Consider the following 15154-nt stretch of genomic DNA (forward strand, 5'->3'; position numbering starts at 1 on the left):
GAAGTTTGAATGTGAGTGTCTCAACTTACTTATATTCACTGTGGGGAAAAATGTACAGTCTGTTGCAGCCTTTGTGGGATTTAATTACAAACTGCGGATATAAACAAGCTCTACTTGCTTAAATGGACGAGGAAAACGCCACAAAATTTTGCAAGCAGAAGCAAATAAAATGCAGGTATCCAGCTTGCGCAGGGGTTAAAGCATGGATGGCTGTGAGCCAGGATAGCCAGAGGGAGGTCCATAGACACGAGGTGGAGGCGGGTAGGGTGCAAAACTGAACTTGAAAGGAGAGAACGAGGACGCTTCCGGTGGTTCTGCACTTCCAAGGAAAGGAATCACATCCAGGCTGGCCCAGCTCGCTGGGAGCATCGGTCTGAAATCGGCTTGCTCAGGAGGAGACTTGGTAGGGGGAGAAGATGGAAGAGCTGCTATTTCTTGGCTCGGGCTGCGGAAAAGCATAGCATAAAGTCAGCACCTAAGAAGACAGAACTTGTAGATCATTGGCTGAACCTGCCTAGCCTCCCATTTCGTGGTTCACACAATTGTGCTTTCCCTTACGTATCTCAGAGGATTTTCATTCTGATTTCCCTGCCTTAGGGTATTTCTAACCTTTCTTAGTCCTTTCTCATTCCACTGAAAACATTCCTTTTTCTTCTTGCAATATCCTATTTTGACGTAAATCGGGTGTCCAACCCTGGCAACTTTAAAGCTTGTGGACTTCAACTCCCAGAATTCGCCAGCCAGACTTCTGGGAGTTGAAGTCCACAAGTCTTAAAAGTTGCTGAGGTTGTACACTCCTGGTGTAAATTGATAACGTCGTGAATTTTGACTTTCTTATGGGATTGAGTCGAAAGGATAATTGCAAATCAGCCAGATATGATTCTTTTTAAATACTTTCGCATTGGCCTGAAAGCAAGGATGGAATGCAGGATGATATTAAGCAATAGGTTATTGCCTCTAGCAACACAGCTGACATTAAAAGATAAGCTGGAGGAAAATCTTGCACATGATTGGAACAGCTGCTAATAAAGATGCTGGCTTGACTCATTTTGATCATATGATCAGTGAAGCAAACTTAATCTACTGAAACATCTGTAGAAGCCCTCCAACTCTCTTGTCAAACCTAAAATATTGATTTACGTATAAAACAAAGCCTTTGCCAGAAAAAGCCAAGAGCAATTTTCAGGGCAGGATTTAGACAATGATCACTCTTGCATAATAAAAATTAATGTAGTTATAAGTAACTCTATTATGTATAGCTGCGTCTGAAACATTTGATAGGCATCAGTTATATATCCTTTCTCGGGGCTATATCACTAGATTCCTCTAAGAGTCTTAGAGGAAGAATATTGGAGCATGTGTGCACAAACAAAATGGTTTTGCACAGAATTTATTTGGAGGAGAAAGGACTTTGTTATGGATAAATTTTCACACTCAATTTAAGTTTCCATGCTGGAGAACCATGCAGTCTTGAGTTGGGGGAAAAAAATAAATGCCTGGTTCTCAAAAGTGGATACATGGAACATGTAAAAATTACTAAAACAATATATTTCTCTAACATATAATGAGGGTATTTTCGGGATATAAGGATATTTTTAAAAGCCAGTTTGGTCTAGTGCAGGGGTAGGCAACTTTGGCTCTTTTATGACTCGTGGACTTCAACTCCCAGAATTTCTGAGCCAGGTGGCTCAGGAATTCTGGGAGTTAAAGTCCACGAGTCATAAAAGAGCCAAGGTTGCCTACCCCTGGTCTAGTGATAAGGCACCAGGGCTAGAAACCAGGAAACTGTCAGTTATAATCGTGCTTAGGCATGAAAGCCAGCTGGGTGACTGGGTCAGTCACTCTCAGCCCACAATGTCATGGTTCAGACCAGGCAACCATTGGATTAACACTTGGTTGATCTGAAAAAAGCAGACTGTGCTTCTGGGAAAACGCTAGGAAGAATAATAATAATAAAATCCAGGTCAGTCCTGCCACCCTGGAGGAAAAGTAACATGGTCCTTTATTAGATAGCAACTAAAATAAACAATCTGAACATCTGAAGTTAGCTAAATGGTCCAGTGGTGAAGGCAACAGACCAAAAACTGGAGGACTGTGAGTTCTAATTCTGTTTCAGGCATGAAAGCCAGCTCAGTGATTTGGGCCACTCTGTCTCAGCCCAACTAACCTCACAGGATTGTTGTAGTGGGGAAAGTAGGAAGAAGAAGGAGCATTATGATATGATTGCTGCCTTGAGTTGTTTGTAAAAATAATAAAGGCTGGATATAAATAAAATCTACAGAGGTTGCCACAGAAGAGTGTCAGTCGTTAAATTTGGATTGCTGCCTGATACGGGATATAAGCAATTAGCTTGCTTTGATATGAAACTACTGCGTGATATCAATGATCAATTCAGAGTACAGGATCATCGGTAATGTGATCTGTGCATCTCATTCCCAGGCTGTGCAAATGATGACTCAGGATCTGGAGGCTGTGCAGGCCTATATGGGTGAAGGGCACCTTCAGGATCAATCCTGACAAGACTGAGTGGCTGTGGCTGTTTGGGATCCTAAGTTTGGGATGTTTCCACTTCTGGTTCTGGATGGAGTTGCACTTTCTTTTTTGAGATTAGTAAGCAACTTGGGGTTCCTCCTGGGGTCACAACTGCTCAAATGGCAGCTATAAGAGCCCTTTTATGTGCACCAGCTATATGCTCTTCCCTCAACTGAGGGGCCCTTTAAATCAGGGGTGTCCAACCTTGGCAACTTTCAGACCTGTGGACTTCAATCCCAGAATTCCCCTGACAGCCATACTTCAATTAGGTATTCTTTTAAATATTGCAAGACATTTTTTTTGGAGTTGGGCAGCTTTAACACCAAATAATGAAATAAATAAATATTCTGTTACCTGCCGTAAGGTGAGGATGGCCCCCTTAAACCATGAAAAGCAGCTGGATGTTGTACATAAGCCTCGGCCCCATTGAGATTAATTCCTGCAGGGGGGTAGAAGGAACAGGAAGGCTGTGGAAGTGCAGGGGGGGGCTGTTGTTCCAGAGGCCCCTCTTCCGTCAGGGTGGAGTCGCAAGGACCCTTTTTGCTCTCTATGGGAAGGGATGTGCCGGAATTAGAAAAGCAAGCAAGAAGGGATTATTGAATGTGTGTCTAGGGTGATGGATACCTAGGAAAGAGATGGAGATGTAGACATTTGGTCAACTATCTAGAACAGGGATGGGGAACTATGGTCCTTTTATGACTTATGGACTTCCAGAATTCCTGAGCCATGCTGGCACAGGAATCCTTGGAGTTGAAGTCCACATAGTTCCCCATCTCTGATCTAGAATCATAGTTATGAGTGATCCAGGCATATCCACTAGTAAAGGGGATCAGAGAGATGAAAACATCAGACATCACAAAACAAGCTCTACCCATTTTCTACATGTATTGCAACATTGCATACATGCCCAAAGTGATAAAGCTCGTCAGTTTGACATAGTGAGATCCTACGAATGCTATTAGGGTTATCTCATTTGTTGACAAATGTTGATTAATCACAGAATTTCAGCAGGCCAGCCTTAGCTAGTCCTGAATGAAGAATCACATAAGAATTACATGTAATGCACCTAAAAACAGGTGGGGCTGTTATTGCATCAGCATAACTGCCGTTTTGACTTTTTTGGACCACAGTCTGCAAACATGCCTCCACGGAAGAGGAGAGGCTGAAGCTTAGAAGTAGCATTTAGGAAGTTGACAGAATAAGGTAGCTCTATTATCCTCACCGCTTTCTCCCTGATTTGCTTCGCATTCACTGATCTTCATCTTCCTTTTGATTCGGGCCTCACGCTCCCTGTATTTTGTAACGGACCATAATGAGATCTGATAAAACAGCAGTCAGAGCTCAAACATCTTTCAGGATCATGCAGTTGCCGATTGTTGGTCTAGCAGAGTTCACCCCATCTGCTTTCTAGAGTCTTAGCATTTTGTTTGTTTATTTTTTATGCTATTTTTTTAATTTATATTTTTTTATTCAAATAGAAATAATACAAACATTATATATATATATATATATATATATATATATTGCACCCACCCCCTGGAGACCATTTTTGTTACCTATATTTCTTCTCATATAACAACTAACAATATACAACGTATTTCAATTGTGCCCTTATCCCAGGGGTGTCAAACTCAATTTCACTGAGGGCTGCATCAGCATTGCGGTTGCCCTCAGGGGGCCAGGCGGGTGTGGCCTGGGTGGGCGTGGCCTACTGAGTGGGCGTGGCTAGAGTGCGTATGGCCTACTGGGTGGGCATGGCCAGCTCTACATCGTTCACATCGAGGGTGCCTATGGGGGCCTGGGCAGGAGTGGGACAGATCTGAGGGTCTCTGGCAGAAGGAGCGTCTCTGGGCCAGGGCCAAGGCAGTGGGGGCCATTCCGTCACTGTTTCCAGGATGGCTTCGCGGGCCACATGAAACCAGTTCGCGGGCCGAATCCAGCCCCCGGGCCTTGTGTTTGACATGTCTGCCTTATCCCCTCCAAAACAGCATATATTCCTGAATAGATTTATTCCCTTTGCCTTCCACCAACACTGTTTTTATAAAGTCCTCCAATATTTCATTATAATTATTTACTTTAACCATCCCTTTTTAAAGTTTAATTTCTTTTGTTAATTTATCATTTATTGCCATATTCCATATTTCATTATACCACTCATTTCTTTGGATAACCCAATTCCGTCTCCAATATTTATCACTCATCTAGCTGCTATAGGGACGCGGTGGCTCAGTGGGTTAGGACGCTGAGCTTGTCGATCAGAAGGTTGGCAGTTTGGCAGGTCGAATCCTGAGTGCCTTGTAACAGAGTGAGCGCCTGTTACTTGTCCCAGCTTCTGCCAACCTAGCAGTTCGAAAGCACGTAAAAATGCAAGTAGAAAAATAGGGACCACTACGGTGGGAAGGTAACAGTGTTCCGTGCGCCTTTGGCGTCTAGTCATGCCGGCCACATGACCACGGAGACGTCCTCGGACAAGCACTGGCTTTTTGGCTTTGAAACAGAGATGAGCACCGACCCCTAGAGTTGGAAACGACTAGTACGCATGTGCAGGGGAACCTTTACCTTTACATCTAGCTGCCATTATCAAATTTACAATCAATTCCTTTTTTTCCTCCGTGACATATCTAAATTTACATTCAAAAGTTCTCTAATTTCCCTAAACACCATGTCCCATATCTTTTGTGCGCTATCACAATCCCATTTTGTTTGTGACCATTTGGCTTGTTGGAATGAACTCTCTCATGCCAGATAATCTGGAGGCCACAAACTATGCAGCCATCCATAGAGGGATTACAATGTCCTTCAGCCTCAGCCAATCTAGAAGGACACCTTTTGCAGTAGGAAACATTGGGAGACCCATAGGTTTGATTACTTCCTGCTCACCTTTTGCTGTTCATGCCATTTTCTCGGAAGCCCTTTGCAAAAGGATTGCTTTCTATCTTCATCTGAGTGATCTGAATGGACGGCGAGGAGTAAAAGAAATAACAAATGTATACGTTAGAATTAAAAGGATAGAAGTCATTATACATATTGATAGTAATACATACATTCTGCCTTGGTGTTTTTTTCCCACCCAGTTTAGGGTTATTACTGAAATAAGCATAAACGTATGTTAATGTTACTCTCAATCTGTTTGGGGGGGGGGGGGTAGGATTTTAAGTTTTGTTTCTGTGTGCAAAATTCATATGTGTAGGTGTTCTTGGAGGCCAGGAATAGCACAATGCAAGAGAAGATGGCAAAAATGTGATTTGGGAGATATCCTAGCTAAGCTGAAAATGAGAGGGACAAGGGACAATAATGTATGTTTAGAATAGCCGCAGTACAAATTATAAAGTTGACAATGGGTTTTGCCCACGGTAGATTTAAGTACCAATTAGTGGTCTGGCAGAAATTTCTTAGAAAGAGATCTAGAGACACTTCGATGTAGTGCTTAAGGAGCTGGCCTAGAAACCAGGAAACTGTGAGTTCTAGTGCAGCATTAGGCATGTAAGCTGGCTGGGTGACTTTGGGCCAATTGCCAGGAGACACTGAGTTCTAGTCTTGCCTTAGGCATGAAAGCCAGCCTGATGACTTTGGGCCAGTCACTCTCTCTCAGCCCAACCTACCTCACAGGGTTGCTGTTATGGGGAAAATAAGAGGAGGAAGGTATGTTGGAAATGTTCGCCACTTTGAGTTATTTATAAAAACCATATAGGCAGGGCACAAATAAATAAGATAAAAGTCTAATTTTTATGACTCTGAGTAGCTGCAGCCAACAAAACGAATGAATTCTTCAGCTATGTATATTCAGTTATATTTCTGAAGTGGGTTTGTATATTAAGGGGAAATGATTACTTCTGCCCCTCCCAGCAACCAATTTTCAGCAACTTTTGCAGATTTATTTTTCTATTTAAACCTTTCTACAATGGATTATAGTTCCCTTCATCCCAAGCCAGAATGGCCATTGTCTGAGAACTGCTGGAGTTATAGTTCAACACACGGTTTCCCAATTGGCGAGCTTAAGATGTGTGGACTTCAACTCCCAGAATTCCTCAGCCAGCCTGGGAAACCCTGGCCTCAATATCAGTGGGTGACACCAGTGGAGAAATTTCTATTAGATTCCATTAGAAATATTATTAAGATTATATTCCCAGTTCAGTTAGCCCACCTAGACCAGGACTTTTCAACCTTTTCACTCATTGTTCCACTTTTAGGATATGGCAACATCCGAGTACCACCAGTCACCTAGGAACGTGTCAAAAACCTGATGACACCCCCCCAAAAAGGAAAAAAGTGATGAAGTACAGGTACTCCTCGACTTAACAACAGTTCGCTTAGTGACTGTTCGAAGCTACAATGGCACTGAAAAAAGTGCCCCCCAAGCCACTGCCCAGCGGTGCGCTTCCTCCTGTCCAAGGTTTTCATTGTTGTGAGCATTTCTGTTGAGGATTGGCAGCGAGGGTGGGGTGGGGGGTGTTTGGTTTTTATTTCCCCCGTCTGCTGGGTGGTTGCAGCAGGTTTTGGTCACTTCACATGACCCTGGGGCATTGTGACCGTCATAAATATGAATCAGTTGCCAAGCATCTGAATGTAAATCACAAGACCCTGGAGATGCTGCAACATTCCAGCTGATCGGCGGTTCTTCTGGGCTCAACAGAACTGCCAGGATCAGCGCCGAGCTCCACCTGGAGCCTGGCGCTGATCCTGGCACTTCCGCTGAGCCCTGACAGCCCTGCAGTTCCAGCCATCTCTCACTCAGGCTTGTGCGGTGCTGCCACCGGTTCAGCTCATTCCCCTCCCCCACTACCACTTTTCTAGGATGGTCGCGTACCACCTGCCAGGTGCCAATGTACCACAGGTGGTACCCGTACCACTGGTTGAAAAGCCCTGTCCTAGACCAACTAAAATGAACAAAATAAGACTTATAAAGTCTTCATAACATGAAAGACTATGATGGTGTAATGTAGTGTTCTTTAACTCAGCAACCTGAAGATGCATGAACTTCAGCTCCCAGAATTCCCTATCCAACCATGCTAGGGAAGTTGAAGTCCATACATCTTAAAGTTGGTGACAGTGAGAAACACCGGTGAAAAGTATTGAAATGAAAGACTGTGAAAAGCTATGGGGGGTGAGGGTGGAGATTAAACTTTGCTGGAGACATGTTTATACTGAAAAATACAATTGTGAATAATAGGAGGACCCAAAGTGTTGTGAACTGAAATTGCTAGACAGAAAAACAGATTTTGAGGGCAAGAAAAGGGCACATTAAGACTGCCAGGTAAGGGTTAGTTCTGAAAAGATTTGGCTTGGACGAGGATGTCAAAGGATAAAAGAATAGGAAAATATGCAGAAAGAGAGTATTAAGGAACCCTAGAAAGTCAATGTATATAGGAAATATAAATAGCAAAGGCTACAGGACTGTGAAGATAAGGGGTGGAGGGACATCTCTAAACATGAGGAAACAGGTGAAGTTAAACGAAGAATGGGCAATGGTGGGATAAGGGGAAAAAATATACGGAGGGGCAAAATGGATTTTTGTAAAGAGACAAGATTTCTCTCCATTACTATATCTTCAGAAAGTCCTTTGGTATATTTGCCTAGGCATTTTTCTGGCTGAAAACATTCCTAGCGATTCTAGACAACTAACTCTAAGACATAGAATAATAGGGTTGGAAGGGATTTTGGAGGTCTTCTAGTCCACCCCCTGTGCGATATTAATACATTTTATTAAAGAGGGTAAGGCTGTTTTTAGGTACCATAGACTAACAAGGTGCTCTCTGTCTCTGTCTCTCTCTTTCTCTCTCTTATCTGTCTATCTGTCTATCTGTCTATCTGTCTATCTATCTATCTATCTATCTATCTATCTATCTATCTATCTATCTATCTATCTATCTATCTATCTATCTATGAAAAGAAGGAGACAATGAAGGAGAAGAAGTTTGGGGATATTATGGACTCTACAAATGAGAATAAGTCTACAGCAGGGGTCTTCAAACTTGGCCCTTTAATGACTTGTGGACTTCGTCCCAGAATTCCTCAGCCAGGCATGCTGTCTGAAGAATTCTGGGAGTTGAAGTCCACAAGTCATAAAAGGGCCAAGTGTGAAGACCCCTGGTCTACAGTGTTGTGTACTGGGCTCTTGAGGGAACACCACGTGGGTTGCTGGAGCAGCTAACGGCTCTCCAGCAACCCAGACTACAAGTCTCCTGTGCTGCAATTGGCTACCTCCAGGCAGCAATGGTTGATTCAAACCTATTGTCTGCCACCTAGGGGCTAGCTAGACTATATATTGTGGCTAGTTGCAGTCATTCCCCCAGTACAGTTACTGCACGAAATAAACGATGAGTTACCCTGTACTCAGTTCCGCATCTTCATTCCTGCGCCAAAGAACCCGCTATTTAACATACAGTATAAAAAAAACACTTTTTAAAACCCTGCTCTTGCTCTCTCACCTGTGGGTTCTGGTAAGCTGTGACAGTCAGAAACTGCGTCTCAGGAAAGGTGAAGGAAGCACAGCCACCACCTGCTCCGCGGCGCCCTCCAGCTCCCACCACATGTATTCGGGGCTGGTAACGATGCATGGAATGAACAATCAACTAAGAAGAGAAGAATCGACAATGAGCTTTATTTTACCTGGCCATCTTATGTTCCTCCATTTCCCCACTCCATTTTAGTTCTCTGCAAAGCTGAGCTGCCTATGCCTGCTGTCATTCTGGGCAAAGCACAAAATATGATTCTAATTGCATGATTCATTAACCTGAAATATGACTTCATTTTGTAATTAAAAGGAAGAGTAAGAATCTAGGCATGGCAATCTGCTAAAAAAAGCAAAACAAAACCCCCAAGTCATTTTTCTAGAGGGATCTCAGTGAGCTAAGTTGTTTCATGCCTTACATCCATGAACAATTTTTTTTAATAATAATCCAACACATACCAACAAAACCTAAGTTTAAATACTGCATGGTTGCTATAGAATTTGTTTACTTTGAATTTCAAAATGTAGTGCTCCTCTGGGAAAGATTTTGCTTCGTTTTTGTCACTGGATTCACAAAATCCTGGAGCTTAACTATAACTCCTCATAGTTAGTAGCCTAAAAGATCCTCCCACATGTGTCCCCACTTCTAAATCATTTTATTTGGGCTATAAGTGTACTCTATCAATTATCGTCTCCTGGGTGTATATCCCCTCTTCCCCATTTATCTTTCCTCCAATCTCAGGCCCCAGTCATACATGTCCATGAGGATCCAGGGTATTGTTGGTGAGCTTCAGCCGATGGAAGGATACAGGTTGACGCATCCAGTGGGCACCTGATGCAGGTGAGTCAGGATGGATGTAAACCCGGTCTGGAGGTGGTAATTCTGCCTTGCCACTGGCTTCCCACTTTTTGCCATGCCACTTGTAGCGGGAGCCTCCTACAGGGACGACGTCTACCAGCAGTAGGTATTTAGCTTCAGAATCCAAGCCTGTGACTGCAACTTTTAGCTGTGGAAACATCCGCCTGAAAAGTGATTAAAACATGGATTAGAAAAATTCAAAGCGTGGAGGAACAGGGCTGTGTCACCGAAGAAGAAATTAGGATTCGTCTCAACTCAAGGTTGGTGGGTAGGCAATTCTAATCACACGCCCCACCCCCCCTGCTGTAGCTGAGTTCTAGAAAGCTAATAGCACAGGATGAGTGGACGGGGTCCAAATCATATTATTTGGCTCCGTTTATTAAGAAAAGACAGACAGCCCTTGAAAGGTCAACTCTGCCCTTGACTTACAACCAAACTGGGATCATAATTTCGGTTGCTAAGCAAAGCAGTTGTAAAGTGAGCTGCGCCCAATTTTATGACTTTTTTTTGCCAAGTTGTTAAGCAGTTGTTAAGTGAATCACACTGTTGTTAAGCAAATCCGTTTCCCCCCACTGATGTTTGTGGGAAGCCAGCTGTGAAGCCTGCGGATGGCATTGACACTGGGATGCTGCAATGGTTGGAAATATACAATGGTTGCCAGGTGCCCGGATTTTGATCACGTGACTGTGGGGATGCTGCGAGGACTGGTTGAACGAAACATTTTTTTCAGTGCCATTATAACTTTAAAGGATTGCTAAATGAATGCTTTTAAGCTGAGGACTAACTTTAGTGGAAGAATGTTAGGATCCTGTGCATGACAAATGGCTTTTGATTATTTCTTGGAAAGCTGAAAACATACAAAACACTCTCATTTAATTCCTAGAGCAGTGAATATTCTTTCCCAGTTTTCTGGGATGCAGTCTTTCTAGTTCATTTCTCCCTTCACCCATTTATATAGGTTTCATACAATTACTATAAATTCCCAACATTGTTTCTCACAAGATCAGCTCATCTCTGGTCTGCAGTGACTTAAAATGGTCCAACAGCTGGAGACCCAATGTTAGGAAACATTTTTTACACTAGGAATTAAAGACAAAAGGGGATGTTCATGGTATTCATTTCAGTTAACCCTTTATTCTCCGGTACCCAAAAGGTACACCTGCTTCTCAGAATATTGCTTTTATTACAATAACTAAATATTGTAAAAATTTAGAATAGAATAGAATAGAATAGAATAGAATAGAATAGAATAGGAAGGGACCTTGGAGGTCTTCTAGTCCAGCCCCCTGCTTGAGCAGGAGAATCTATACCATTTCAGACAAGTGACTGTCTAGTCTCTTCTTAAAAATCTCCAGTGATGGAGTTCCCATAGTTTCTGCAGGCAAGCTGTTCCACTGGTTAATTGTCCTCATTGTTAGGAAGTTTCTCCTTAATTCCATGGTTCCTTCTTTCTTTGGTCACTTAATTAAATAGTAACAGAGAAAAGATTTATTTCTCTTAATGTCTTGAGAGCCTTGCTAAATCAAATTAACAGTCTAATCAAGTACATTATTTTCCATCAGCATCCTAAACAGAACTTACAAAATGAGCATGATGCAGGTATACTGCCTTTGAACATGAGGCTTCATTTAAAATATTAGAAGTGGAGAATTAGAAGGGACCATTCAGGCATCTAAGTCCAGCTTAGACTTAGTAACAGAGAAAGTAGGTTTAGATTGCTTATCCTTGGTGAACTTGTCAAATCCCATTTGCAAGCTATTTAAACTATAATTCATCAATATGTGTTATGGCCATAGATCCCTAAACTAGTGAATTCTATAAACAATTTTCATATTTTGCATTAGAGTCTTCCTCCCTGCCAGCTCCAGTGAGACACACACACAAAAAAAGCCCAGTGAACATATGCAAAGCTAGTATGTTAAAAATAATTTTGGTTGCAGTCATAACCCTCTGTATAGTCTGGTTTGGAAGCCTCACTGCTTCAGACAGGAAGACGGTGCAGAGAGTGGTGAGGATGGCCGAAAAGATCATTGGCAGTTCCCTCCCCTCCATCCAGGACATAGCACAGAAGCGTTGCTTGAGCAGGGTCCGTAAGATTATCTGGGACACAACTCATCCTCTTCAAGACCTGTTTTCCTTGTTACCTTCTGGGAGGAGGAGGCTTCGTGGTATCCGTAGCAGAACGTCCAGATTCAGCCATAATTTCATTCTATACAGCATTAAGCTTGTGAACTCTCAGGCTTCCTCCTTCCCTTATATATTCAAAATGGACAGTATTTAATATTTATTTGTTTTGTATATGTAGGGGTGTGGTCTATACCTATGTGTATATAGTATGGTTAGGTGTGTGTCATGTATGTGTTCCACTTTGACAGCGGGCAACTAAATTTCATTTTTGATGTGTGCCATTGTGCCCACAGTAAAAAAATGACAGTAAAGGTTATCTTATCTTATCTATATTTATATACAAACAAGAGCCACTGAACTTTATAGGGCTTACTTCAGAGTAGGGAAGGATAAGATTACGGCATTCGTCTATTGGGGAGATGTTTTAACTTTAGGACAGAAGAACCGTCATCCGAAGCTCTGATTTACATGATCCAAGATTGATCCCTGCCTCTGCAAGGAGAGAGAGAGATGATGATGGACCAGCAGCTCACCTGCCTGCTTTGGTGATGATCATCTCGGTGCCAATGCCGCTGAACCGCTTCCAGAGTTCGCTGTTCTCCAGGCTCATCCGTACTCCAGGGGGTAGCTGTGAAGTTGTGGGGGGGCCTGATGGGAGCGCCTGAGACGATCCATAAGGGAGGCCAGGGGTTGGGGGCAGGAGGCGCCCGGGAGGGTCCAAGCCTGGGAAGAAGCCTTCCAGTTTGGGAGCCGCTTCCAGCTCTGCTGACAAAAATGCAAAGAAAAGAGTGCTGAGGGGAGGGTTGAGAGAACCGAGGGGCATCGGCTGCCGAGCCATGTGGAGTTAAGGGTAAGGAGGGGGCTGCAGGCATTACTGAGGGGGCATCGTCAAAAGGAATTTGTCACTCTCCTGCTGGTTTCCGCCCGTTTTCTTCTCTCCCCCCCCCTCTCCACCTTTTCCTGACCAGTTGGTCTTGGGTGCTAAATATCCAGCTGATGGGGGTGGTGGGCAAAAGCCAACAATTTATGGGAATTCTCCATCTCTCAGCTCCCTTTCTGCTCTCCCCAGCCCTGACCTCCCACTGGCCTGTCTAAATCACAAGCTGCTTCCCCTTCATCTGAGGACCATTCTCATCCTCGGGGTGCCTAGTGGACTCCCCTCCCCTCCCTTTCATTTCTTTTCTTTTTTTTAAATGTAGGTCCCACTTTTTCCACGGATATAATAGCCTCGCCTTCTAATCCTCATTGTCTGATTCCAGCTCACCCATTCTGGATTGATTTTATTTATTTATGGAATTTATTTGCTACCCATGTCATACCCTGGGCGACTCTGGGCGGCTTCACAACATAAACATTTTGGGTCCACTCTTCCACTCTAACATAGTTAGTTACATCCTGGAATCAGCTTGCTTGACCCTCTTATCGTAAACATCCTGGCTACCACCTTCTCTCCCGGTGTCCCCAAAACATTGCTGGTTTTATTTTACTTTCTTATACAAGAAGAAAGTATCTCCGTGCCAGATTCCTACTTCTTTAACCTCCTCTGAGTCTTCAGAGATGCTTAATTCCCATCTTCTTCCTTAAATGTCTCTCACAGTCCCACCATATCCATCTCAAGAGACACTCCAGGAAGGCACAGATGCTTTTTCTTCTATCCCGTTCCCTTTCACACAACAGCCCTGTGAGGTAGACAGACTGAATCATGGTGCCTGGCTCTGGATCAGGCCACCATGGAGCGTAATGGCTAAATGAAGATGTTCTTGAGCCCACAATCCTCACCAGCATTTTTTGCTCCCTCCCATTCATGGCTTTACCCTGACCCAGTTCTTCCTTCCCCCGCCACTTTGCCACATCATCTCCCAATTTCTCACCTGAGTATCTGAAGGCTTCATATTGGGGTGCCTGACTCTGGGGATAGGCAGCTCCAGGAGGGGGTGGCGGTCGCAGAGCATAGGAGCCCCCGTATTGGGGGAACACCTCTGATGGGTGATACATGAGGGGTGGACAGAAGGCTGGAGGGCAGGACCGGCTTCTCTGGGGAGGGATTGGGGGTCCTGTGGATGGGAACAGGTGAGGCTGGAAGCCAGAGCTCCTGCCTTGAGGGTGGGGGTAGAGGAGAAGGCCTGGAGGCTGGAAAGTTGGTTTGGGGAGCAAAGTTGGATGTGATTTGGGGAGAGAAGGAAAGGAAGGAAGGAAGGAGGGCGGGCTCAGAGGCAGAAAGGTAGGAGCTGTTTCAGGAGCTGGGAGCCAAATCTCCTTGGCTTGGTCTCTTGAAGCAAGTCTGGGATGTGTCCCCCTCCAAATCCTCTCTTTCCCTGAAGCGCCCCTGGTTGGGGGCTTGTATTTATGATTCCGCCAAGGCTCTTTGAAGTGAGACCCCAAATGGCACATTCACACCTCAAGAGGGGAGGGGTTTGGGGCTGGTAGCAGGGGAGCTGCAGGGAAGAAGCAGCAGAGCAGTGGCTCAGCCTTGGGATGTCCCATCTTTACACACCTTCCAGCTATTTCTGTCAGGATCCCTCTACTTCCCAAGGTCGGTTTTCTCCTTCTGCCTCCCCTGTTACGTCGGCCCTCTGCCCTCTTTTGGGAAGTTGCTTCTAGGCCCAGCTGCCCTCCCCAGTCTCCGTCTGCTCCTCCTTCAGAACTAGAGTTGCCCAGCCAGACCTTCTCCCACTTAAGTCTGGCTTCCCAACTCCATCTCAGACTTCATTAAGAGTGGTGGCTGAATCTCTTTCTGCGCCCACCCCTTGAATCCTCCTAATTGCCTAATTAACACCCTGACTCCAAAGTTTCCTGATTGATCCTGACCTATGGGATCCTTGGTTTACAAGTGAGTGAAGGGGGGCGGGGAGAGTTTGCCAGAGTCATTTATCATCCAGATGTTTTCACAGCTGGGCAGGACAGCTGCAAAAGACTGCCAGATCCTGGGAGAGGCAAGTGAGATCTTCTCAGCTATAGGGTACGGTGACAGAACCATACTTCAGATTCTTGAAGGGTCATTTGATAACAGTTTTTTGAAATGTAGTTCTAATGGGTCACGAGAATTGCTGTCCAGGGAGTTATGTTAGACTACAAAACGTTAGTTTCTGCCAAAGATCTTCTGTTGCGAATAAACCTCCAGAATCCACACCCAGATTAAAATAGGCTGGCTTAAATTTCTATGTTGCAGGAAAACAGCAGAAGCT

The 15154-nt window shown here is 44.2% G+C and overlaps 1 protein-coding gene across 1 annotated transcript; it reads right to left on the minus strand.

Moving 5' to 3' along the window:
* Window positions 1–195: 195 nt before the first annotated feature.
* On the minus strand, window positions 196–13964 carry LOC308676493 (T-box transcription factor TBX6-like; the record flags this gene model as incomplete). The annotated part of the gene is made up of 8 exons (XM_081342315.1): window positions 196–445; window positions 2887–3079; window positions 3755–3822; window positions 5413–5483; window positions 8961–9104; window positions 9739–10006; window positions 12503–12731; window positions 13841–13964. 8 exons carry the CDS (start codon window positions 13962–13964, stop codon window positions 196–198), a joined length of 1347 nt encoding a protein of 448 aa, XP_081198441.1.
* Between the last annotated feature and the right edge of the window lie 1190 nt (window positions 13965–15154).

This window comes from Vipera berus (assembly GCF_964194415.1).
Source record: "Vipera berus genome assembly, chromosome: W".
Taxonomy (NCBI): domain Eukaryota; kingdom Metazoa; phylum Chordata; class Lepidosauria; order Squamata; family Viperidae; genus Vipera; species Vipera berus.